The sequence below is a fragment of the Ascaphus truei genome, chromosome 5 (genome assembly GCF_040206685.1).
Source record: "Ascaphus truei isolate aAscTru1 chromosome 5, aAscTru1.hap1, whole genome shotgun sequence".
Lineage (NCBI taxonomy): Eukaryota > Metazoa > Chordata > Amphibia > Anura > Ascaphidae > Ascaphus > Ascaphus truei.
Window position 1 is genome coordinate 139,046,961 of NC_134487.1, and position 27,386 is coordinate 139,074,346.

Here is a 27,386-nt window from a genome sequence, read left to right on the forward strand (position 1 = left end):
TTTGGTCCTTCACATGCTCTGCCACACACATTACACAATATGTAGGAAAAGCCAACGTTCAGCTCAAGAAACTGCTGCAACAATTGTAATTTGCTCACCTACTGCCACATCTGATTTTAAGCTGGTGCCAAAAAAAATGAAAGGAAAAAAGTGGTCGTTAGACACCTTTTTATTGGACCACCAATGACCACAGTACAAGCTTTGAAAACTTACAGGGTTCTTCAGGAATAATTCTCTCTTTGGCTACCAGATTTCAAGAAATTCCAGGTAAACTTTGGTGCAAAGCGCTTTAGATCGAATTTTAGAAAGGTTTACACAGCTTTTATGATCGAAAAAGAAAAAAAACGAAAGAGAGACTTTCTAAAATAAATCTCTTTTTGTTTAAATAGTAAGCGGATCTGTAAATAGGTCAATGAAAACTAGTGCTACCCCAGGTTTTGTAACCCTAGTGCCATCACACTTCCAGCACTGCTTTCTATACTTTGTATGCAAATGCTTGTAGTTAAGCTTCTGTACGTCTTTTTGTGCTGCCTGGCTAATTCCTGCGTTATTTAAAAGGGTCTCCTCTTCTCCTTTACGGATCTGCAAACTCCCGTTTATTTGGGCTGCATCTCTCACTGTGCATCTGTTTGTTTCCTCTCACATCTTTTACTTCAGAGCCTGCGATGCTGCCTCCCCCGCCCAAAGCATCCCGCAAAAAAAGCACACGCATAAAAAATCAGGAGGTACAATGGACGCGGATTTTATTCAAACGCAGCAAAATGGGGGTGATAAACCCTGTCAGAGTGCTCCACCTATTGGCAAGGGCGATGATGCTTAAATCATGGCTTGTTAGCCTGACCATCCCAAGTCCCAGTTGCTCAGCAGACCGCATGGCAGCCGCGTGATGGGTCCAGGTACTCAAAGCACAATGAGCTCTGCCCACTCGCCAACCATGCCACCACCAGGCATTAACTGCGCCTGGTCGGCAAGGTTACCCTACACTTACCCACCACACCAGCTGCCGCACCATAACCCTAACATACACCTCAAATAGATACATCCAATATATGTATAACACGCACAAAACAGAATTGAACCAAAATGGAAGAGAGGGAAAACACAGTGAGGGGCATAGAATGACTCCCACCCCTCACTGCCTGCCTATATCCCCTCCAGCTGGACCCACTCTGGAGTGTCACTGCTGACCGCTGCAGGAGGAAAATGTGGGGGTAGGGTGAGCCTGGGCCTTGTGGTCATGCTGCAGTTCACTTAGAGCTCAATTCTTTCTGAAGAGCTGATTGTTTCTTATTCCTCTCCGTGGACTTTTTATGTCTTAAAGATGCAATACCACATAGCGGGGCAGAAAACCACTCGATGTAAAGAATTTAACAGTGTAATTGGCTTCTGTAAACACATATATAACTATGCCAACAGCAAAGGTTTAGTTGCTTTCATACTTAATTACAAGTTAAATCTCTTAAGGGCCTATACATGGGGAAGTGTTTATCAATCAACAGTTCTCTTCACCCTGAGCCCATCCTGTCCTTCTCAGAGAGCCAATGCAGCTGTGCAGACACTTGTTGAACACAGTGAAATCAGACAAAAGGGAGGTGCCAGAGGAAGCCAAACCCTCCCGAGTCTCAGCTCATCGTGTTTACAAACATAAGCCCCTACGTAACAAAGGGGTTATTTAGTCAATTCTCCGATTTCAAAACTGAGGCAAAGTCTGTGCAAAATAATTGCCCCATATTTATCAAAGGAAAAACTCCCATTGCTTTCAATGGGATTCCTTTTCTTTGAATATGGCTGTTTTTTGCACTGGTGTTGCCCTACTTTTGCTGCCACAAGACGTTAGTAAATAGACCCCCACAAAACTGGGGCTAAACACCCTATGCCATATTTATCAAAACAAAGACTCTCACTGAGATGAGACCTTGCTCTTTAATAAATCTGTTGCACTTTGAAACGAACTGGCTTAAAAGTACTTATCGGGGTCAGATTTGGGTACAAAAAGGCATCAATCACCCAGATGTAAGGCTACGGCACTGGTGTTGGCTGCTGCACGCACGCCTGGCGTCCTGGCAGCGCGTGCACAACTTAAAACCGCGATCTGTGGTCTGTAGGGAGCGATGGGAGGCGCGGGGGGCATGGGCAAATGGAGGGGGCGTGGCCATGACAGGGGGCGTGGACATGACAGACACAACACCAAGCACAGCCCTCATTGGCTGAACTGCTCGGGGGGGGCCCTGGCCAGAGCACAGTCGCCAGTTCTGAAGACAATTTTCTCGTCTTCAGAAAATCTGGTCGTGCATCGCGGCGGCAACTTACGCGCCAAGGCAGCTAGTGGGCCTGGCCCCATTGAGGGGCGTTCCTTGTTCCTGCAGCGCATGCCATAGCGCGCGCTGCAGCATGTACTGCGGACCTAGCCTTACACCTTCAACGTGTCACTGGCAGTTCATGTTGGTCATAGGAGGGATGGTCCCTTTAAATACTAAACTGTATTCTTTCATGGCCTCTATGTTCTGCTTTCCAGTACTACTTAAGCCCTCGCGGGACTTTATAAGCTGGTCTTTAGACTGCGAGATCAAGGTTTGCAGTCACACATCAAACAGAATATCAATTATTCATAGCAGAAGGTCAGATCTAACCTCAGAGCTTAGCAGAGCCATGATGAGTAGTTTTCTATGTGATCACCAGACAAAGGACAGATGCAAATTGAATTAAGCATTTGAGTAACTTTTAACATCAGTGCCCGCACTGCCAGGAATAACGGGATGTTTGCTACGTAAGTAGTGCAAAATTAATACAACGGCATGCAGGGCAGAAACGGACACCATCGCATCTATCCATCTCAATGTCTTGTATAGCGCATACACAGAGTGATCCCGGCGTCTATGCGCTTTTTGAGAACTCCAAGGGTGGAGCGAAGAATCCATCTGGGTTTCCGAAAGGTGATTTCAAACAGCCAATTGTTTTTTGTGGGGCAAATAAAAGGGAAAACATTTGAATCTTTTATTTGACCGCAAAATTCCCCATATTTGAAGAGGCGTAAGTCCGAAATTCAGATGTAAGAAACTGTTTGCAGCTCTGCCCCAAAAAACAGCCGTGTATCAAAACACGCTTTTCTCTGAGTTGATATACAGACTCCATTGTGTTTTGTAACGATGCATTTTGTGAAGTTCACAAAAAATAACTAAATTATTTATAATACAATGTCATTGGTTATGTGTCTCAGATGCTTCCAGCGTTGGCAAACAAAAGCCCTCTAGCTCTCACCCCCACGAAAGCATGTGACAGGTAGCAGCTGTGGAATGGGACATGTCAAGGCATGTGCTTGTGATGGTGAGGAGCTCCCACCTGCCTGTGCAGTTATCTGCAGAAGATAATACTGTGTCTGTCAGTCACACCAGAGCTTTTGTTCCAGAGCTTACGGTATTAGTGCATTGTTTTGAAAACAAGGAACGTGGCAGGTTCCTGAGATTCATGGAAAGCTTTAACGCAGCAGTCCCCACATAAAATCCCCAAATTAACCTATAATCTGATAGCTCAAATTATGCTGATTAATTTCTAACTTTGAATTTGTTTTTTTTCCCCCAATATTATTGTATTGCTGAGTTTTCACCTATTTATTATTTCACTGGCATCAGCTGTTAGTATGGCTCGTTTGCGGTCTTAATGATGGTGAATGGCAGTGGCATTTATTACCTTCCAGGGTGGCAAATTTGCAGCAACTGGTATCTGCCGAAGTCAAATACAGAATATAAAAAGGGTATGATTGCTAAAAAGAGAAGCAAAGAGACTGTGCAATGCTAAGAGGAATGGAGACATTTATTTTTGGTGGTAAGTGCAGTGAAACGCTGCTTTAAACTGGGATGGGTTTGTTTGCACCTAGCAGCACAACTTGCTGCTTTAGGCTGCGCATATAGTGCCACCGACGGCGACATTGCGTCAAAACAAATGCATTGTCGCCGTCGCGTGTGCTTATAGTAAGCGCGGCGCGACGGAGCGACGGATTGGTCGCGATCGCTGGAAGTCATCTCAATTGATTTTTCCAGCGACCGTAGCCTGACGTCGCCGTCACTATAAGCGCGGCCTTAGGCCACATCTTCCAAAACACACAGGGTCTTCCTCCCACATTGGCTATTATGGATTTAAAGAGCCATATCAAACATACAGCTTGGTCTTACACTTCAATGCTGATCAGGTCACAGCCCTCGGTTATTTTAATACTAAATACTCATCCAAACCTGCCTATTGATTCTAGGTTAACTGTGCAATTGAAATCCAGGCCAGTCTTTTCTTCAGGTCTCTTTTATACCACTGTTGCTAACAGGCCAGCATATGAGATACATAGCGATGGCAGATGTTTGTCTCATGCAGTTCTGTCAGTTCATTTAATACCAACTCGCAGCACTGTCTGTTTTATACAACTATACAAAGAAATCACATGCTAAACTTTAGTACAGATTTGAAGTACGCCTACCATTCCACTGATAATCTCATTACACTCTGCACTATTGTATTACTGCACATTCATCGTAGCATGTGCCTACATCTTCTGCTATTCCTGTAACATGCCGTCATCACACTCATTCAGCTCTGCCACTGCATTCTGACATACAGCTCTGCCACTGCATTCTGACATACAGCTCTGCCACTGCATTCTGACATACAGCTCTGCCACTGCATTCTGACATACAGCTCTGCCACTGCATTCTGACATACAGCTCTGCCACTGCATTCTGACATGCAGCTCTGCCACTGTATTCTGACATACAGCTCTGCCACTGCATTTTGACATGCAGCTCTGCCACTGCATTCTGACATGCAACTCTGCCACTGCATTCTGACATGCAGCTCTGCCACTGCATTCTGACATGCAGCTCTGCCACTGCATTCTGACATGCAGCTCTGCCACTGCATTCTGACATGCAGCTCTGCCACTGCATTCTGACATACAGCTCTGCCACTGCATTCTGACATACAGCTCTGCCACTGCATTCTGACATACAGCTCTGCCACTGCATTCTGACATGCAGCTCTGCCACTGCATTCTGACATGCAGCTCTTCCACTGCATTCTGACATGCAGCTCTGCCACTGCATTCTGACATACAGCTCTGCCACTGCATTCTGACATACAGCTCTGCCACTGCATTCTGACATACAGCTCTGCCACTGCATTCTGACATACAGCTCTGACACTGCATTCTGACATACAGCTCTGCCACTGCATTCTGACATGCAGCACACAATGCTTTTCTAATTCAGGTCATTCTATATCTAAAAGCTGCACCAGATTTACTAAATAAAAGAAATCCAATTAATGGCAATGGTATTTTTGCACTAATTAATCTGTGCAGTTCTTCTGCTTCACTTTTGCCCTGGTTTTGCAGCCAGGAGACTTTGATCCATCCCGCATAGTGCTATTCTCATGACACATGTAGCTCTGCCTCTCCACCTTAACCCCTTTTGCCGCAATAAAGATGTTCACCTTGACCTACGATATCCCATACTGCAATGGAACAATAAGCATCACAATGTCACTCAAACACACGTACAGCTGAGCTCTGACCCCACCATGTAGCCCATGTCAGCATCTCTTCCTAACATTCCTCCACTAAGCTCTCATCACACACGCAGCTTTAACAGTGTACTTCAGTCCTGAATTATACATAAATATTGAATGTAACCAAGTTCCATGGCTTAACTTCACATCGTTCAAAGCATTACAGATTCTCCAGCCAATGTGTTGCTATGGTATAAATTCAATAGCAGAAAGGCAGCGGGCATTCATAAATTTAAGCAAAAGTATCTTTGTTGAGGTTACCTATTTCTCCTGAGGAATAGTTAACCTCAACAAAAATACTTTTTCTTCAATTTACAAGTGCCCGCTGTCTTTCTGCTATTGAATCTGTTCCAAACAGGATCTACTGTGTGATTAGACCCCAGACAGCATATGGTGCACCACTATTATCTATTCCGGTACAATGAGTACTTGGAGTGCAAGCTATTACCAACCCTTTGTCTTGCTATAGTATAACACAGCATTCTGATATATTTCAGTTCCATTATTAGGATACATTTTGGATGACTAGCCAGACTTTCTGTATCACTTACTGTTTTCACCCTTGCAATAGCCTCTGTCTAATCAAGGGATACAATGCTCAAACAATAAAGAGAAAGGTGATGATCATGATGTGAGACACAGCCAATGACTTTTACAGTTTCTGTAGGACTACAGTACATATTTTCTAGTCCAGTTCAAGTGCAAGCATAATGAACACTACTATTGCATGCCTATACACTTCCAGACACAATTAACACTACTATTGCATGCCTATACACTTCCAGACACAATTAACACTACTATTGCATGCCTATACACTTCCACACACTGAACACTACTATTGCATGCCTATACACTTCCAGACACAATTAACACTACTATTGCATGCCTATACACTTCCAGACACAATTAACACTACTATTGCATGCCTATACACTTCCACACACTGAACACTACTATTGCATGCCTATACACTTCCACACACTGAACACTACTATTGCATGCCTATACACTTCCACACACTGAACACTACTATTGCATGCCTATACACTTCCACACACACTGAACACTACTATTGCATGCCTATACACTTCCACACACACTGAACACTACTATGGCATCAACAATTGATCAGTGTAATTGGCTTTCTTAGAAAGAATACATCACTGTTAAAGTAACTATCTTGTGTAATTTAAATATGAATAACTTCTTGTTGGGAACATTGGATTCCAGCATAACAGCTGCTTGTGTTTATTTGTTTGAGTAATGATAGCACTATAATTACTTTGCCCACAAAGCAAATCTAAAAGTGTTGATGACTGGCAAACAGTCTTATCACCAAAAGAAATGAGTTACAATCAATTTGTTTATCATGGAAATGTTAAAAGTATTCTCTCTCATGTTGTCAATCAGCTACATTTACCCTATTAAACTGTCCTTAGTGAACCGTCATCCTAGAAAGGACTGCCTCTTTAAATAGTTGAAAATCCCTGTTCTATATGGTGCCCACTGATCTTTAAAACAAAACAATAGTTTCTGGAATAGCCTCTCTCTCGGTGTTTGGACATGTTTGTAGGGCCTAGTGTAGGACCAGCAAGGAATCAACAACTGCAACTAATGGGTAAGCAAATAACCTTTTTTAAAGCCTCTGTGCTATGTTTACAAGAAGCATTAGGCCTTGGATATAGTATAGGCGCGCACACGATGGGGCGCATGAAATCACGCATGCCTGTACTAGAAGCGATCCGTGGCCTGTAGGAATGCACGATGGGGGGTGTGGTGAGGGCGTGCCTGTGACGTCACGTGAGCGCTTCGCCCTCTTTGGCTGAACTGCGCACGTGACCCGGACGTCGCGCGGCTAATTCAAACAGATTTGTCTCGCGAAGTATCGGTCTCCCCGTCGCGCTCGTGCACGCGCAGACTATGGCCGTGCGCATTGCTTTCCGGCATTTTGATTTTGGTACGCGTGATGTCTCTCGCGCTATCGCTGTTACTATGGATGTGACCTTAGATGTGGGAAGGGCAGCCTTCCAAGGCCCAGAGTAGGAAGGAGCCCGACCGTCCACGGAAGTTGCGGTCTGACTTCCTTGCAAAGGTGAGGTCCTTGGGCTCTGACCCTCCGCTTAACAACTACGGCACACAACCAAGCTCAACAATGTTGCACCGGTTGGTGCCCAGGACAAGGCTCGAGTCCGGGCCCGGATGTGTGTAAGTATTCTGCCTTATTTGTTGCGGCTTTTTACTGCTACGTATTCCTGAACTTGAAATCCAGCCTTAAATCAGTGATGAGGAATGACTCTTGGTTCAAAAAATTACAAGAAACAAATTTTTCTTCTGAGAAGCTGAAGGCAAACTCGCTTCCAATTAAACTTCACCAGCACATACTATGATTACTGTGCTGCAAGTAATTATAATACTAAAGCCATCCCAGCTGTATCATTAAGAAAATTGCTATTTATTCCCTGACAGCAGATCAACTTCTCCCAATCATTTTGATGCTTCTTTTCATCTTAAATAAATGTTTTTGCTTTTGCCAATAAACATGCACGTCAAAAAGGTGAGAGCTTGGTTTTCAGGACACACATAAGGTCCATGCCTCCAAGGGCAAAATTGGCCGAAAAAAGACGACCGTTTGTAGTGATAAAAATTGTGAGCTCTCCAAATATCATATTCAATAAGAATTGTCTATGCAAAAATATCGCTGCTAAAAAAAACAAATTTCCACACGTTTTTTTGTGACAAAACTGGCCTGTTTGACGCGATTTGTCTTTTGTCCCTTTTCGCCATGGTAAGATGGGAAAGTCAGTGTTACAGGTCAGATCTCTGTCTCTCTCAACTTAAAAAGAGGTCTCTCTCCCTTTATAATAGCAAAACTGGTGGGTGAAATTATTTTAGGAAATTCCACCTGTCAATTCACCTATCATCTTGCACTCTTATGAATAGGCTCTATGTTTGGGATGACCTCTGGTCCTAATGAGTCTACCACAAGATTAGGGCCCAGATTTATATACTTAAATCTCAGGAAGATGCATTAGGCCTCGGCCATGTTCCCTGCTTGGTGGCGGAAGCGCGCTGACGCGCGCTCCCACTCAGCACTGAGCCCCTACAGCCGCAATTAGAGCGGCTTTCGTAGGGGCTCACCTATGCTTCCGCAAGCGCACGGAAGCGTAGGTCTTAGGGGAATTTAAAATTCCCCCGATTGCCGGCATGACAGGCCGGTCACGATGAGCGGTTCGCCCAATGAGGGCGAACCAGCTCCGTGACGTCACTGGCCCCCCCACAGCGCGTGCGGTAAGCAACTGCAAGGCCAGGGAAAGCACCCGCTTTCCCTGAGCCTCAGCGCGCCTCAGCGAGCAAGCATGGAGCCTGGCCGAGGCCTTAAGGCTTAGCACTGTTTAATAAACCTAGTATGACTTATCACTGTTTCTGGGTTTGTCTCTTTAAGATTGTGGGCAAGTCACTTGGAAGCTATTTAGTAAAGTGCCATTAATGATCATTAGGGGCCTTTCACAATTGGTTAATGCACTGTAGTGCACATGGCTCCTTTATCTAAGCTAACAGGAGGCACACTTGTTTTGCCCAGTGCACACCAGCTTGCAATTTGGGGAGTAGCAACAGAAGGAATTAAAGATTTAAACACATACTGTATAATAATGACATGCCTCTCTCTGCCTATTTTCTTTCCTTATCTGAGGGGGTGTGGCCCTCCCCATTAACAATCTGTGTCAAAACTATGAAACTTGATGAACAAACTTCTGACATTTGGATAACCGCCAGACATTTTTATACATACAAGTAAACATGATATGTTTTGCCTTGATACAATAACACCAGTATCAATACGGATATTGAGATATTAGCAAATAACACTAACAGGGACCATGTAAAGAGAATATCCAATGAAGAAAGGGTGGTAGGTGAGAATCAGTTGTTACATGATATCATGTTCTAATCGCAACAAAATAAATGTGAACAGTGGCCAAAATGTAGTTTGCAAGGCCATCCACAGGATGGGGGAGGGAAGGGGAACTGGGATAGCCATCCTAGGCCTGGTACGGGGGTCCCTGAATGGCTGACTCTCCCTCCTCTCTACAAGTCGATGCCACCCCCTCACTCATCAAGCCAGTCCTGCAGTCCTGGGATCCGCGGTTGGCCTAGATTGTAAGCTATTCGGGGTGGGTCACCTTTTGCTTTAAGAAGTAGTCATTTACTTGCCGCTCTTATTCCCATTGTTTATATTTTCTTTTTCCTGTATTGTAATTTTGTAAAGCGTTACCCTGTTGGCCGCAAAATAAATGAAATTAGAAATACATACATTTATTGAGCAAAGGAGTGGTACTGTGCATGAATACAGGAATGTGTAATCATGGTACATAGGAAGGGGTGCTTATTTCTGCTTAATTTTTCCACAGGCATATTCTATAAGGATATATAGGGAGACATACATATTTATTTCCCAGAATCCCTTTCTGCAGTGGAAGCACTGTATGTTGGGGATAATGGTGAAAGGCTGGGTTGCAGACCTGTCTAAGACATGTGAATGTGCTCACAAGTGATCTTTTTATTTGCTATATGCTATACAGTATAGTGGAGGTTTTTTGTCGCCTTTTCCACCCACCAAAAAACACACACACACACACACACACACACACACACACACACATATACATATATGTGTAGGTTTGGAGATCATGAAGATAGCAGTAACTTAATCTACCCCTACACCTTCATAACTTGACAACTCAAGACAAAGTACAGAAGGTGAACAGTTTGACATACAGTAGCAGTAATACACAACAATAACAACAACAAAATCACAGGTTCCAAATAATTCCTGTCCAAAGAAAGAAGCCATCACAATGCACAAATAACTAATGTTTCATGCTTCCACTTATATAAACATGCAAAGTGTATGGTCCTTATTCTACAATTCAGGCATACCCCGCATTAACATACGCAATGGGACCGGAGCGTGTATGTAAAGTGAAATTGTACTTAAAGTGAAGCATTACCTTTTCCCCACTTATCGATGCATGTACTGTACTGCAATCGTCATATACGTGTATAACTGATGTAAATAACGCATGTGTAACAGGCTCTATAGTCTCCCCGCTTGTGCACAGCTTCGGTACAGGTAGGGAGACAGTATTGCTGTTCAGGACGTGATGACAGGTGCATGCGTGAGCTGCAGTTTGCCTGTTGAGCGATATGTACTTACTCGCGAGTGTACTTAAAGTGAGTGTCCTTAAACCGGGGTATGCCTGTAGTTGTTATCTTGATAAAAGACTATAAAGGATGGAACAAAGTAAAGAAGGGGTTATTACATTGAGGTTAGAGCTGTGTTTGGAGTGTTGCATTTCTTAGAAGGAGGTAAAGTGGTGCAGATATCAAACTCATCATAGGCTGCAACATCGTTCTTCTGTATACACTATACAGATATGGTCAGTTATCCCACAAAACGCAGCTTTCAGGGAAAATATGCTGCATACTGTAATGTCAGCAGCTTTCTGCCTTTTTTGTGAACCTGGTCAGAAATTACTGCTTTGTGCTGTGGTTGAGGATGAAACAGACACATCATTCACTGCCATAATGTGAGATTAAACCCTTCTTTCAAATTCACTTGGGCTATACAAATGGGTCACATTTCATGTATGCTGCAGTGGAATCAACACAAATAGCACAGGTCTCTGCCTAGTGACTTTGGCAGCTGGTTCGTTATTCTGGCAGTCTGCTGAAGTTAAAGTTTTATATGTATTTGTCTGTATGTAATATCCTGTCTTGGAGCTTGCAATATGCGGGTCTGGAGGTCAGTGGAGAGAATAGCAGCAGAGAGTATTGTAGGTCACGCTTTGGCAAAGTTCTGCAACTTCTTCTTTTGACATTTAGGGGCATATTTTATATACGCTGAAACAGCTGATTGGGCGGTTTTTGGACAAAATTCAGCATTGAAGTCAATAGGAATTTCATCCGGAAACAGCCTGATTGGCCATATACAGTATGGCTGATAACAAATAAGCCACTTAATCAGTGATTTCTGCCCCTAAACAAGACTGGGGTCACACAGTAGGTATAAATTAGGCATAAAGAAACTTAATTTGGTGAACTGTCATCCTTTTTGTATGTTGCACCTGGATATATGTGACCTGATTCACAACGTCAATAGGGATTTTCGCCCGAAAACAGTCACAAGGACCGCTCATTCATTAATGAATTAGCCCATTACTCGCTGCTACATTTACCATTTGTTTCGTTATTTAATTCAATAGCTGCAGTGATTTGTAAACCAGGTCGTAAAGATTCACAATGTTGTTCATTTTTCAAGAGCACCTGAGAAAAGTATTCAACGTGAAATGTAGTCTGAAAGCGAAACGCGCCTGAAATGTCGTACTACACAATATGTGACCAGGAAGAGAGGGGAATCTTAAAGTCATTTGTTATAAGCTATTTCTTCTATGTTCTTCTGACGTTGAGACTCTGCCAGTAGTCATTTGAATTAAAATTAGGTAAGTATTCACCTTCCTTTCTGTGATTTAGGACCCATTCAAACTTGTGCTTGACCTCCTATCCTTGTTATTTCAAGCAAAATGTCACTATCAATATCCTTCCCAATCCTTGCTCATGAACATGCTACGAAACCTTAATATCATTGTTAAATCGGCGACACCCGTCATCAAATGAAAAAGCACAACTTGCATTTGCTACAGTAAACTTTGAACAAACCTTGTTCATGCTTTGTACTGTGATTATCTATTAAACTTAGTATAGTGTACTACGCTATTATTTACTGTAGCACATCAGGGCTACCAGCTCTGAATTCATAGGCTTTTCACCACTGTTTAAAAAAAAAAATAAAAAAAAAAAGGCTGATATTTCCTCTCAGACAAATAGTGATAGTGCCTGTATGGTTTGTGATTACAATTGTAAATGAATAGAAATAGAATGTTGTATATTTGTAAGTGTAGCCCCCTTCTAAAACCAGGCCCGTTTTAGCATGCAGGCTAGGGCAGCACTCTGGCAGTGTAGGGGTTGAACCCATTACGCATGGTCCTGCATGTGAGCTGGCTCAGAGATAGGATACAATGTTGCAGATCCCAGGCACATGAGCATGACTCAGAGCTAGGAAAGTTTTAGTAGGACATGTGACCGGTGGGGGACAGATTGCTACAGCATGTTTTGCCCAGAGACTGAGAAGGGGCAAATTTGACACCCCCTGGTTATAAAGCCGTGTTCAGGGTGGATGCCACGCGACGTGTGCGTGCGTCCGTCACAATTTCGGATTGTTCGGTGGCACCGGCGGCAAAGTACAGCGTTGACGCTACAACCCAAAATGATTTTTGTGGCTGCAGTCGCTTCACGTGAGCTGGTTCAGCGATCCAGCTCCATGACACGTTCGCCACGCCCCCCCGCCACGCCCCCAAATGCCGCGACCCAACTCCCGCAGCCAAGGCACAGATCGCTGGGCTGCAGGAGCGCGCGGTGGAGGCGCGCACGGATGCTGAGGCCGCAGCATCCACCCTGAACTCGGCCTTAGAGGTGAGTACCCACCCTAGAGAGAAAGTGTGCTGGGGCAGACTGTGCTACGTGCCCGGTGCAACAGAGGTTCCCATGCTGCAGGGAGCAGGGCTTTAGTCCAGATCTTTGTAGGGGTCTGAGGCTGAGCCTGCTTCATCATTTGCCAGGGTCAGGGTGTGTCCTGGAGGAACTGCAGGCAGAGGGGGAACTTCTGCAAGAAAGACATGCTGAAAACCTGTCCTGTCTATGCTGTGTGGTATGCTGATCCTGCTGACAATAAAAGCAAGCATCCTATTTTAAAAGTTCCTGCTGCCCTTTTTTTTACTTATTCTACTCCTCACTACAGCCTTGGCCTGGATCCACTGGAGAAGCCCTGAGACAAAGGTAAAACTGGCTGAGCTACACAACGCTGAAGCAGGTAGAAATCCTGTTTGCAGTGTAAGAGAGAGACTGATTGCGTGTACACCCTATTTTCCGCAGCCGGGTGGGGGTAGGGGTGTTACTGCACCGACACACTTTATTCGAGCAAATACCCGGTATGTACCTGGCAGATACCTGGAATGCGCCGCTCCTCACCTCTGACAAGCCCCGTTGCATTTGCCTTCCCAGCCTGGATTCATGCCTGGCTGACGGGCGGCTGATCTGTTAAATGATAATGATTAGGATTTAATAGGCTGCAATGCTTCGCGTGTCTACCAGATGGCATAAATTCATGAATTGTAATGCAGTATATATATATATATATACTGTGCAGTATTGCAGCCAGCAGGAATAAAATGCTTCAATCCCTGCCTGGAAAATAACCCAATGCACTCGGGCAGAAAACAGTCACAAACCTCAATACACCCGGGTATACCCGAATTCGTGGGACTAGCCGAGCTCGAATAAAGTGTGTCGCCAGTGTACATAAGAATACTAAAACATGATGCACGAGGGAACATCGTAAGGCTAAGTTCAGGGTGGATGATGCGAGCGTCCGTGCGCGCCTCCTCCGCGCGCTCCTGCAGCTCAGCGATCTGTGCCTTGCCTGCAGGAGTTGGATTGCGGCGTTTGGGGGGCGTGGCGGAGGCGTGGCTAACGTGTCACGGAACCAGGTCACATGATGCGACTGCAGCCCCAAAAATCATTTTGGGTTGTAGCGGCAAAAAGTAGCAGCGTCAGCGCTGTGCTTTGCTTTTCAGTTTGAAAACTCCCACCGAACAACCCGAAATTGCGCCGGACGTGCGCGCAGCATCCACCCTGAACTTGGGCTAACACAATTCTGCAGGTCTTTCCCTGACCTTGAAAGAAATTAGCTGAGAATAACAATAATAAAGTGAATTAGCAGTTTTAGTAGTTACTGTATATTAGACAACATGGTTGTATCTCTGGAAGTATGGAGGAGTTAGTTGTGTAACAATTATGTTGATAAGGAAATAAAACAAACATCAACAGGCGAACATTAGCCAACAGTTTTCTGGCACTTCATATATCAGTATGATCTTTTCAACAGTATATATATATATAGATGCAAAGAACTATGTGGCTATGTTGGAGGAACAGCAATGCTAAACTTCTTATGGAAAATAAAGACTCAAGTGTAGACCCCGACTGGCTACTCAGCCTGTCCTATCACATGGGAGAAGTCACTGCACTAGGGGTGCATTCTCATGCTATTAATCTCCGTTGATTAAGGTGCGAAGGGGGAACATACCACACTGACCAATTATAACAGACCAAGCAAGGTTGTGCGTGTTGTGGATAATTTTCCCACTTGAATATGAGCTGCTGCTTAAGAAGAGCTGTGTGTCTGTGTGGAAAATGGGCCAGTACATCTGCAGGACATTTAAGGTCAGTGTAGTGTGAGATAGTTTGGAGACAGCCAGTTATGACATCATGTGGTTAAGCCCCTGACATATATCTCTTGGGTAACTCTATTTATAACCCTCAAAATCCTTCAGGGGTAAGACTGGGCAGATAACCAGGGTGGAGGGAGGGGTATAAATAACAGCAGTGCTGGGTTCAGTGACTTTGGAATTAGCTTGTGCAGATTTTTCTTGCGGGCGTTAAGCCTGGAGCTGCTAGGAACGTCAAAGCAGTCGAGAGATTCAGTGATGAACTAAAGGACAGGAGCAGGAAAGGGCTGTGAGCGTATGGACATGAACCAGGGTTTGGCTGCTGAACAGAGTGTGACAGGGGCAACAGTCTGCTTCCTCCATCTCCAATGAGGCCTGTCTGAGCTGGATGAATGCACAGGCTGCTGAAGCATGTGTACATCACACACTCACACCCTCCCCCCACCCCCACCCCCTTCCTCCACACACACACACTTTCCAGGAATACATACACATGCAAGTATGCAATCACCACACACATACAAACCCTAAACATATACACATACAAATTTGACATTCACAAATGCACACCCATCATACAGTACATGTCCTGTACATAAACATACACATATACATAATCTCCACATCAAAACATACACACACAAATTGCAACACATATCTCACTCGTTATACGTGCAATGCACACATTACACACTGTGCAACACATGCTATATAACTACCCACTCACACCTCCAGACACACAAACACTTTCTTCACAAATACATTCTTAAGATTCCATATCTTGCTATGAACCTACACTCACGTATTTTCACACATGAACATAAATGAAACATCTTAAACAACCACAATATTATAAAAAGTATGGTGTTACAGACAGCACTCCCAGGATAAGATCAAAATCTATAATGTCTGGTGCATGGGAATGGCAGGAGGGATCCTAAGCCCTCCCAAAACTATAGTGCAAAAAATAGCTGTTCCCAGCACTCAATGAAAATATAACGAGACAACACTGGAATATGCCAAACAGATCATTTGTATTGAGATAAATGTACACAGAATACAATCTGGAGGGTGCTACAACTATCCTTAAGGGGGTCTATGCATACAAACAAGTGCCAAATTGGCGTGATGGGAGGGGAGGGAAGTGGGGGAAGGAAGGGAAAAACAAGGGAAATGGGGAAGGTTGTGACAATAAAAATGCCTAAGGGAAAAAAATGGATGGAGCAAATGTGATAAAGCAAAGGGGGGCAAAGTTTTGGGGAGGGGTGCCCCTTCCTCAGGCCCGTTCCCACAGATCCCTAAGCAAGGAACCTGTGTTACTTCCCTTCATACCATACCACATAAGTCTCCCTCCCGTCTGAAACGAAATGGTGTAAACCTCCACCAAATCAGAATAACATTGTATTGTACTGCCAAAAACAGGGAAGTCAATGAACAAAGGACAAAGACCTAATGGTCCTATAAATGTGTCCACAAAGGCTTACAACACTAATATAACCAGAAATCCAATTAATTCCTGAACCTGCTCAAATTAATGTATATAGCTAGAAGTCCTAACATATCTAGAATCTGATAAGCCAAAGACTCCAATACTGGTGATAAATGTTATCGTAAAAAAGCCATGTATATTAATGCATACAGTTTCTGGTATACCAAAATGTCAGATTAATTGCAGAACCAGCCCAGAAGAATACAGTGTATACAGGTTTAGAGCAGACTAATGACCAATATTATATCATTGGGCAAACTGCTCACGTGACGCAACCGAGACAAAGACAAAAAAACAGCCGCGCCGACGCTTACGTGCACGTCTACACTTTGGACGTGAGGATAGACCTCAATGTGGTTGATCGCGCCACACGAGCGGTCACCCGCGCGGTCACGCTCAGCATGGACGCGGCCTTATGTTGATACATCGCATTGTATCACATCCTACAACTCCTTGCAATGTTTACCCAGAAGGACAGCTCATTAAGCAAGAACCACAAGGACACATATATTATGTATAAGGGAACATCGATTCGGAACACAATTCTGCATTTCTTCCCCTGACCTTGAAAGAAATTAGTACCAAATACAAATAATAGAGCTAAAATGAATGATGTCATTACATGTGATCAGGACTGGCCTGTGGCGTAAAAGCATTGACTAGTAACAGGCTTAGCAATTAAACAACATGGTTGTATATCTAGAACTAGGGAGAAGTTAGCTCTGTAACATTCATAGTGTTAAAGGAGCAATCCAAACAATATTCTACATGTGTGTTTTATTTTAAATAAATCAGTTATGTAGTATTAGATAATACTTACTACCTTTTTTGTCTAAATTCAACTCGATGTCATTTTTGATAATCTTTTGATTTCTATAGCAGGTTTAACAGTTCCCCAGCAGTGCAAGATTTTTGTAACACTTTCCTGTTTGTGATAATTTGTTGCCAATATTTCCAACAGTTTGAGCTGTAAACTGTAACAATAGATAATGTTACTTTAGTAATATAGGAATACATTGTAGCTGCTGAGTTACACTGACTGAAGGATTGATTTGAAATGGAAAGGCGGCCATTTAGTGAACCCTGGGAAGCAGGATTATGCTGATCAAACACAGGAGAATGAAATGTTTTCAATAAAGGTAATTAAAGGCTGCATATATTAAAGCAAATATTTTTAAAAAAATTAAGCTGCTTGGATTGAGTCTTTAAGATTTATATAAAACAACAGGCAAATATTAGCCAACAATTTCCTGACATTATATGCTCCCTCAATGGTAGACATGCAATAATTGTTCACATCCAAAGCATATTAATGTGAATGTCATTTTTAAAGTAACTACTGGAAAAGGCAGATTAAACACAGCTTGACGACAGAGAGTTCCGCCAACCAGACAATGATAGGAGACAATGTATCAGTGGCAAACGACATCAAAATATACCCCAGAAACCAAACAATGTCAAGCAAAACCTAGCAATTCATGCTATTGTGTCACCGCAGTGCAATTCAGAGCAGTGGAAGACACAATAAAGCATATAGTTGTAGATAACAATTCTTTTTAATGCAATACGTTATTCAACAGTTTCTAATTGGTACCGAATGCTTAGCTGGGACAGCAATGGGACGTAAACCATCCTGCTTAATAAAACACAATGCCTGCTAGTGCAGGAGTGACCAACTCCAGTCCTCAAGGGCCACGAACAGGCCAGGTATAAGGGATATCCCTGCTTCAGCACAGGCGGCTCAATTAGTGGCTCAGTCAAAGCCAACTGTGCTGAAGCAGGTATATCCTTAAAACCTAGCCTGTTGGTGGCCCTTGAGAACTGGAGTTGGCCACCACTGTGTTAGTGCCTTTACATACACATTATGTACATGTTTTCTGCATGTTTGTATGTGAGAAAATGGAATGCATAAAAAAGCTTTATATGTGACATATATAAATGTAAGTACAGGTGGTGATTCACATGGAGGAGAAGGGCTAAGTAAATGTCCTCCCCCTGTGATACCTTAGGCTAAGGCCCCGCTCCCAGAGTCAGCGCGCCCGCACTGCAGACAGGCGGGGCGCTGACATACACAGACCGTGATATGCGGTCTGTAGGGAGCCGGGTGGGAGTGGGAGGCTTGAGCGGGAGGGGGGGCGTGGCTTGAGCGGAGGGACCCGCTACTCTCCCCCCCCTCCCTCCCTCCACGGGCTCGGGCTGCTGATTGAAGGTAAGCAACACACACACACAGAGGCAGGCACTCACGCACTCAGACACACACATACACACACACAGACAGGCACGCACGCTGCTTTCACTCCACACTCCTCCCCGCTCCCCGAAGCCTCTCCTCCTCCCGAAGCCTCCCCTCCTCATTGGCTCACAGCCACACCACGTGACGCGTCAACGCTAGGGATTACAATTCTCTTGTATCCCATAGCGGCTGACGCGCCACAGCGTGTAGTAAGCTGTGCAGCCAGGGGGGACCGGCTCCGCAGAATTCCCCTGCTGGTGGGGAACTTGCGTGTGGCCGCCCGCGCCACCGAGCGCAGTGGGACAGAGGCCTTATAGTCGTTTATAGAGGCGTTTATAGTACTGGCTACAGCAATGGCGATGGCGTGCAGTCGCAAAGCAACTCAATGTAGTCAGTAGTGATCGGCCATAGTAGGCGCGACGGCGACGTCACAGCTACCAAAATCTCTGTAGTCAAAAGGATTTGAGATTTTCAGAGACAGCCGCACCACGTGACTGGCAGCAGCCAATCACATTGCCCCTTGCCACCAGCGACATCGCACACCAGAGGGCAACTTTTGCGACGGCGAAGTGTGATGTCACGGGTAGCGTCGCCGTCGCTGTAGCCAGTACTATAAACGCAGCCTTAGGCAAAACATCTACAGAAGGTAGCAATGTCATAGCTGTCAGTGACCTGCTACTTGCATTCCTTTAGAATGAGACTACTCCTTTTAGCAACACAGGACTGTCACTCTGGAACTGTGCAGAGGTAACCGGTGGGACAAGAGTTACAGTGCCATGTGACAGGAACGCAAACATTAACTTAACTGGTAATATCCTAGTGCCCTCATTATGTGACCCAGTAATGGGGCCATCCCGCCTAGCACTATATGCAAGTGTTGAGCGGCTTTTCTTCTTCAAAATGTCTAAATCATGTGTGTTAGCCTCTGATTTGGGAATAAAAGACGGAAGTCAGGTTCTGCATCAAGGAGCTGTACTGTTGCTACACAATTGTGCAGCAATATTTCCCATCTTTTTTTTAAATTATTATTATTATTACTAAATCAATGTATATCAGTGTACTCAGCAATTTACATTATGGTATACATAATTAAAATAGGTGAATACTGTACAAAGTTGAAAAAAGGAAAGTGCTACAGACCATCAGCGTTTACAGTTTATTCAGTAGAAAAAAGCATGTAGTGGAATAGAACGCCTGCATATGGCTTTCTATGACTACACTCATTTGAATCTGTGACATACTGTAGATGGCGTACCATTGGTTTAAGAGTACAAATCTTTTTCAGTTCAGGACAAAGGTTTTTCTTTTGGACTGACACACTGCAGTTATTAAGCAGTTACCAACCCTTGCAGCAATGCAAAGCAATGCTTCTCGGGGTCTCACTGAAAGGGTTTTATAACAAAAAAGATGATGGTCTTAATTATAGGTTTTCTTCTTCAATACTGGTATGTGACACATTGTAGGCGCCTCCACCATTAGAACAGCTAAGGACGCCTCTTTATAAGGCACAACTCATTATTATACTGCAAGAAGATAACCCCAGGCCTTGAGGAACAGGCAATATGAACACGCTACAATAATAATGTTAAACATACATATGCTCAGGCAGTGTGCTGCTACTGACTTATCCACTTAATAGATCCACATACAATATCATAAGTACAGAGACACTTAACAGATCTAACACACAACTAGAAATTAATAAGAGATCAGACTAATAATTTGGAATGCAACACATTGGCAATGCATCTTTATAGACAACTAATTGACAGAACTAATAACAGAGTATGTATATAGAACATGCAAATATACACTGTATATACAAGTAAAAGGATATATATATATATTTATTCTGTTGGCCAATGCATAAACACACAGACACACAAAGAAAAATATATATTTTGGTGTGTGTGTTTATGTATTAGCCAACAGATTTTTTATATATGTGTGTGTGTGTGTGTGTGTGTGTGTGTGTGTGTGTGTGTGTGTGTGTGTGTGTGTGTGTGTGTGTGTGTGTGTGTGTGTGTGTGTGTGTGTGTGTGTGTGTGTGTGTGTGTGTGTGTGTGTGTGTGTGTGTGTGTGTGTGTGTGTGTGTGTAATCTTCACCCTATAATTGCCCCCCTTGACTTGCTCCCCAGGACTGAGGGGTGATAGGAGTGACTGTCCAGCCTAGGAATGCAGAATATGTACTTACAACTAGTGCTCATGGTGCTGATCTCCTAGAAGCCTTCTCATCCAACACCAAAGAAGAAAGTCAGCCGTCAGCCTCCAATCTCTTATCTTGAGGTGCCTGCTGAGCGGTGTGTCCTCCTTCTCTGCCTTACAAATAGCAACAGCAGCAGCTCCCTGAGGCTTCCATGCAAGCCATCCCTGGGCACGGTGAGGTAACCTCTCCCATACACACACTCAGGTAGACAAGGAACAGCACTGAGAGGGGAACATAGACAGCTAGGGACAGAGGGAAGAGAGGAGGAGGAGAGAGAGAGAGGCGTAAGTAGGACAGAAAGGCAGCGAAGAATAGAAACAAACGGAACAATGGGGCAGGGCAATGATATAATGTAATAATGAAAAGGGGCAAGGAGAAGAGAGAAAAACAATAGGGAGGTGAGAGGGAAAACACTCTGCTTATTAGTGTATGGTTGAGTGAGGTAAAGAAGACAGGGAGCAATGACAAATCAGGAATTCTATCCAGAGAGGAGGTAATCCCTTTATACACACACACACACACACATACACACAGACAGACAGACACACACACCTAGAGGCGCAGCCTGTGTCCCTAGCACAGCACTGTCACTACAAGCTGAGAAGGTGCAAGAGACAGAAGAAGCAGGATCTCTGCTGAGAGGGAGCCTGTTTTACAGCACTTGGGGGTGTGGACTGTGGAAAGAGGAGGCGGTATCTAGACACAGCTCTCAAAGCTGAATGCTCATTCTTCAACTGGCACAATCCAGCTGTTTTAATTCAATCTAAACCCTGTCTGTGCCTTTGCCACTGGGAATCTTCCAAGACGTATTCCTTTGGGAATATAAAAAGATAGAGGAAACGTGATGTATAGAAGGGAAAGAGACAGGAGGATGGGTGGTAATGGGTTGAAATTGAAGCCAGAATAATGGGTTTTGCTGTCACCTGCTGGTGAATCGCAAGTGCAGAGTTCTGTGCACGGTCTTGATTATTTGGTAGCACTTTCTGTGTATTGGAGACTAAGGCTGCGTCCATGGTATGGATGACCGCGCGGACGCTGAGCAATCAGACTGCCTAAAGCAGTGATCGCATCTATACGGTGTGCAGGCACGTGTGCGGAAGCGGGAGGCGACGCACGTTGCGCAAGAAATCAGTTAAAACTGATTTCTTGGCGCGACGAGCCGGTCCCGTGAGCGGTTCGCCCAATGAGGGAGAACCAGCTCCGTGACGTCACTGGCACGCCCCTAGACAAGCCCCCGGACGGCACGCGTACCAAGGCCAGGGAAAGCACCCGCTTTCCCTCAGCCTCCGCGCGCCTCCGCATGGGCGAAGTGTCTATGGACGCAGCCTTAGGCTGGGGCCATGGTGCCGCAGACCGTGCGGATGCTGAGCGATCAGACTGCCTTAAGGCAGTGTTCGCATCCATGCGGCATGCGGGCGGAAGCTGGAGGGGGAACGCGTTGCGCAAGAAATCAGTTCAAACGGATTTCTTGGCGAGACAGGCCGGTCACGTGAGCGGTTCGCCCAATGTGGGCGAACCAGCTCCGTGATGTCACTGGCACGCCCCTAGACGGCGCGCGTGCCGTGGCCGAAAAGCGCACCCACTTGAAGCGGTGACGTCACAGCTGCGCACGCCTCCGCACGGGTGAAGGCAATATGTACCCAACCTTAGTCGTCTGTGTATTAATGCAAAAGTGATGCAAATAAGGGGCAACAAAATATGCACTATATGTATTAAAGGCCAACAATAGGATTTAATCGAGGCATTTGTGTCCCAAAATTGACCCACATTTTGCCTTGACCCCCTATCAAGCTCTCCATTTACAGATAGTCTCCAAAACTAGCATTATTGTAGCTACTTTTACATCATTCGCTCTAGTAAACAATATGGGCAATACTTTTATGGAATGGAGCCCAAAGATGGACACTTAATGTACAAGGTACATGGAGCTCCTAGACGGTCGCTACCATGCTCCGGAAACGTTGCATATTAAAACAGCAGTCTGATCGCCAGGCTTGTTTTGCATTTTGTTTATGAAGTGTCTGGAAGGTCAAAATAGAGCTCACCCCAGAGCCCAGTGCTGTCTGAGATTACCATGGTAATGTCACACTCTAGAGATGGAGAAAATCATGATTTTTAACACACACAAAAACCATTAGAAAAACCCCCCAGCAAAACATGCTCAGGGGGGAAGATACAAACAGTATAGGCTTCTGGGTGATTACTGCTTTACACAAAGCTACTGTATAGATCATAAGCTTTTAAATCCTTTTATGAAGATTAAGATGTGTTCCTGGGAAAGATACATTGAGATCTCGTCTTGTTTTTAAGGGACACAAACGTCCATATCTACTACATTAAGCCAAAAGATATCTTACATCCATAAAACACGTTATGGCTCATTAATTTGAATGGTCCATTAGGTGAAGCTGTCCTACGGCATAGAATTACTTAGTAAATAATATGACTCAAATAATATTGCCTGAGATGACACAGGGCAATAACAGTGACCTAGGCAATAACTGAACCCACAGTTTTTGGGCATTCAAACCAAGCACCCTAACCTACAGGCTGCTTCTTATCCAATGAATGAAAGCTTATCACAAATGCCGATTCCTACTGTAGCTCCTGTAATTGTGCTGAGTGGTTGGGTGGAACATTATTAGTTATTAAAGTCTTCGACTGAGTCACTGATTGAGCCACCTGTGCTGAAGCAGGGATATTCTGAAAACCTGACGTGTTGCTAGCTCTTGAGGACTGGAGTTGGCCATCCCATTTGTAGATATTGTGGGTGAGGGAAAGGGGGAATGAAGAGGTGGGAAAGGAGGAATCGTGGGAGAGGTTGAAGAGGAGAAAAAAGGAGGTGGAGAAAAGAAGAAGGTGAGAGCGAGAGAGAGAGAGAGAGAGAGAGAGAGAGAAAGAGAATGTGAATGGAGAGAGCAGTGAAGAGGGGGAATGGGGAGGTGGATAGCGGTGAAGAGGGGAGGAGGAGAGAGGACAGGGGAGAGAGTGGAGAAGAGGAGGAATGGAAAAAGGATAAGAGGGGTGAGAGAGAAGTAAAAGGGGAATGGAGAGGGATGAAGAGGTGGCAAGGGGAATGGAGAGGGGTGAAGTGGGAAGAGTGAAGTGGAGAGTGGGGGAGGAGTGCAGTGGAGAGGGGAGAAGGGTAGGCGAAGTGGGGGAATGGAGAGAGGAAAGAAGGGTGAAGAGGGGGAATGGACTTGTTAGTTCAGTGTGCATCTCCCCCCCCCCCCCCGGGTCATTAGGGAGATACCATTCAGCTCTAAGCATTTGCATGTAACCTTCCTTAGGCTGAGGCCCCGGTGTCGGTGTTGCACGTGCGCCGGCCAGGCTGGTGGTGCGTGCAGCCAAGATCCCCGGTCTGCAGTGAGCTGCAGGGGGAAAGACGAGGGGAGCGTGGCGGGGGCGTGATGGGGGGGCGCACCCACGGCGTGGATACTTGAATATAACAAGGATGGGCGCCAGGAACTTTTATAAACAAAAAGGTGCTCCATTTCACAGCCATCAATAATGCTTCACAGACATTGCCTGGTTACTTGATAGAAACTCCTGGCAAACAATATCACTCTGGACTTCATCCCCTGGTCACTCTCACTCCTACGCTGGGGATGTATTTATAGTAAGCTTGTTACCCATAGTAAAAGATACATTGTCAGTCTCTTGCATTGGATTGGTAATGCTCCACCACTTGTTGAGTGGGCCCTTCTGGCAAACACTTTAGGTTAGAAACCTGCTACAATGTACAGCATACGATCTCCATGCCTATTTTATCAGGAATGCACATGGAACCTTCTGGTTGGGCCGGTCCAAAAATAATCTGGGTTTACAGAACTCATTACCAAAAGCATACTTCCTCATTTTCAATAGTGGGAACAATCTTGAACCCTTACTACTGGCGCTTACTTAATGGGCACGTTCCAAACTGATCACAACAAACAGTGACAGGACACACACATCAACCTATTTACAGGATTCACGGTGAGGAACCCAGCCAGAACTTTGTAGAACCTGCATCTTGAACATCGGGTGGAGCTATATATACCCTCTAAAACTCCCCAGGGGGGACATCACCAGTCACCAGATAAGCGAGGGAAGTGCGATATCCGGAATGATAAAAGAGGTGGATACAGACTCCTCTATCAAAACATAATGTTGTCCCCAACATTCTTTTAAATATACAACAGGGACAATGTTAGGATACTTAAACCATATACATTCTGGTTACATGATATAACACAAACAGCCCCATACATTTCTTATTTTCTTTCTCTGTACAAAATACAACCACAATAACAGACATGGTATGACATCAATAACATGTTTACATTATCAACATGATACAGCTTTTTGGATATAATATAAATACAATTACAGGGGTAGAACATGGGCAGTGGCGGGATATGGGCTGTGTACATAACACTGATCTGTGCATCTGAGCAGTGGGCATGATACTGATCTCTGCATCAGAGGGTCAACAGTAATGGGCAGTGTCAGTCTTTCTACACATCCCACCCTTCCTATCAGACACTTCCACAAAATGAACCCTTCTTTATGGGTCTCTACCAAAGCCATGTCCCAAAGCACATCTTAGCTATAAAACATATGATCGTCAATAGAATAGAGACAGTTTTGGTCTGCCTCTTCTTCTTCTAGAGGAGTTACAGGACCATCCCAACAGTGCGCAACCTTAGGCCTCGGACATGGTCAAAAAGACCGTGCTGAGGCGCGCCGAGCCGCGCTGAGGGGAAACATTATCCCTATCAGCGCGACTTTAGACGGCGCTTACGCACGCTTCCGCAGGCGTGCGGAGGCGTGTGGAAATGCAGGAGACAGGCAAGTTTACATTTTGCCGCTCATGCAAGCACAGGGCCGGTCACGTGACTGCCAGAAGCCAATGGCAGTCCGTGACGTCGGCGCCGTGACACGCTAGCCCCGCCTCCCGATCCGCCTCCCACCTGGCACACAAGCGCGCTCGCTGACCGCATGCAGGGACAAGAAAAATCTCCTGCTTGAGCAGGAGAGCATGAGCGTCAACGCTGCCCAGCGCCGCTCCCTGCACCATGTCCCAGGCCTTACCCTGCAAAGAAGCGGACATCCTGGGCATCTTAACTTGGGTGGGAAGCTACACCATCACACCATCGTTTCCTGCTGGACTAGACAGGGAAATGGAAGAAACTACATCCATCACATGGACACCTGCTGTAACAGATTTCAGCTCTGCACCCTTGTTACAGTTATTCCCCAAACATGCCGGTCGGAGATTACCTGCAACAGTAGACTCTGGCGCTGTAACATTTTCAACATCCACTCCTCTGCGATAGATATCACTTGGCTCCATTATGGAGCATGTAGCAGAAGTTATTACACCTATTATCGCATGTTGATGCATGAATGTACTGTACTGTAGCTGAATGCCAACAACGGGGGGAGAGCTGGGACAAGGGTCTCGGGTCTGGCAGCTCCAGGAGGGGAGAATTTCCAGTGGTGACTGCCAGGGGCCTCTGTGTGCTGCGGGACACCAGCTCTCTTCAGCTGTGGAACCCTCTGACGCCAATCCCCATCTCTTACCCCGCTGTTCCCAGCCAGCGGCGGACATTAGGTCTACCCAGAAGTTGGGCCAAACTTTCGCATCCATCTACGAGGCCCCAGCTCCCCTCCGCCATGGGACTGGAGGCCTTCCAACCAACCTTCCCCTAGGTCAAATTCTTAAAGAAGGGGGCTGGTGTTAGAGAGGAGTGGGGAATTGAGTGAGAGGAGGGAGAATTGAGTGAAGAGTGGGGGTATTGATTGAGAGCAGTGGGGGTGATTGAGAGAGGAGTGGGGTGAGAGGAGGGGTGGAGGCTGAGTGAGAGAGAACATTATATTGCGTGAGAGCAGGGGGGTCAAGTTAGAAGAGTAATGGAATGAGTGAGACAGGATGTAGGATTGAGTGGGAGATGAGGATGGAGAGAGGAGGGGGGAGAAAGTGTGGGAGGAGAGGGTAAGGGATGAGAGTAGAAGGGGAGTGTGAGAGGAGGGGGGAGAGAGAAAGGTGGTTGGTGGACAGTGATAGGGGGAGGTTTGAGTGAGAGGTGGGATTGAGTGAGAGGCATGGGGGATTGACTGATTGTGTGAGTGAGAGGGGTGATTGATTGATTGAGTGTGTGAGTGAAAGGGGGAATTTAATGGATGAGAAAGGGTGGATTGAGTAAGAGGAGGGGGAGTGTGATTGCATGAGAGGGGGGAGGTGTGGGGAGTAAGAGCGGAGAGAGGGAGGAAGAGTAAGAAAGGAGAGGGAGGGAAGAGGGAGAGAGGGGGGATTGAAAGAGGGGGATTGGGAGAGGGGAGAGAGAGGGGGAAGAGTGATCAGAAGGGGAGGGAGAGTCAGGGGGACAGTGAGTGGGTGGGAGAGAAATACTTGGGGAATGTGAGTAGAAAGGGAGAGGGGTGAGATAGAATGGGGAGATAGAATGGGGGTGAGAAAGCTAAGAGGTGTGTGTGAGATAAACAGGGGGGAGCCTGAGAGAGAGAGCGAGTGGGGGGCTTACAGGGTCACAAACAATGGGGGACCCAGGTAAAAAC

At 45.3% G+C, this 27,386-nt stretch overlaps 1 protein-coding gene across 6 annotated transcripts in view; it reads right to left on the bottom strand.

Moving 5' to 3' along the window:
- ABLIM3 (actin binding LIM protein family member 3) overlaps window positions 1–21,486 on the bottom strand; it is a 186,473-nt gene extending 164,987 nt beyond the window's left edge. For 3 of the 6 annotated variants that reach the window (XM_075600970.1, XM_075600969.1, XM_075600967.1), the window contains exon 1: window positions 20,814–21,482. In XM_075600970.1, the coding sequence (XP_075457085.1) occupies window positions 20,814–20,826 (13 nt within the window). In that variant the 5' untranslated portion in view covers window positions 20,827–21,482. Of the gene's footprint in view, window positions 1–20,813 lie in introns of all 6 variants that reach the window. The other 3 variants (XM_075600965.1, XM_075600968.1, XM_075600964.1) reach the window with 2 other exon arrangements.
- Window positions 21,487–27,386: the final 5,900 nt, after the last annotated feature.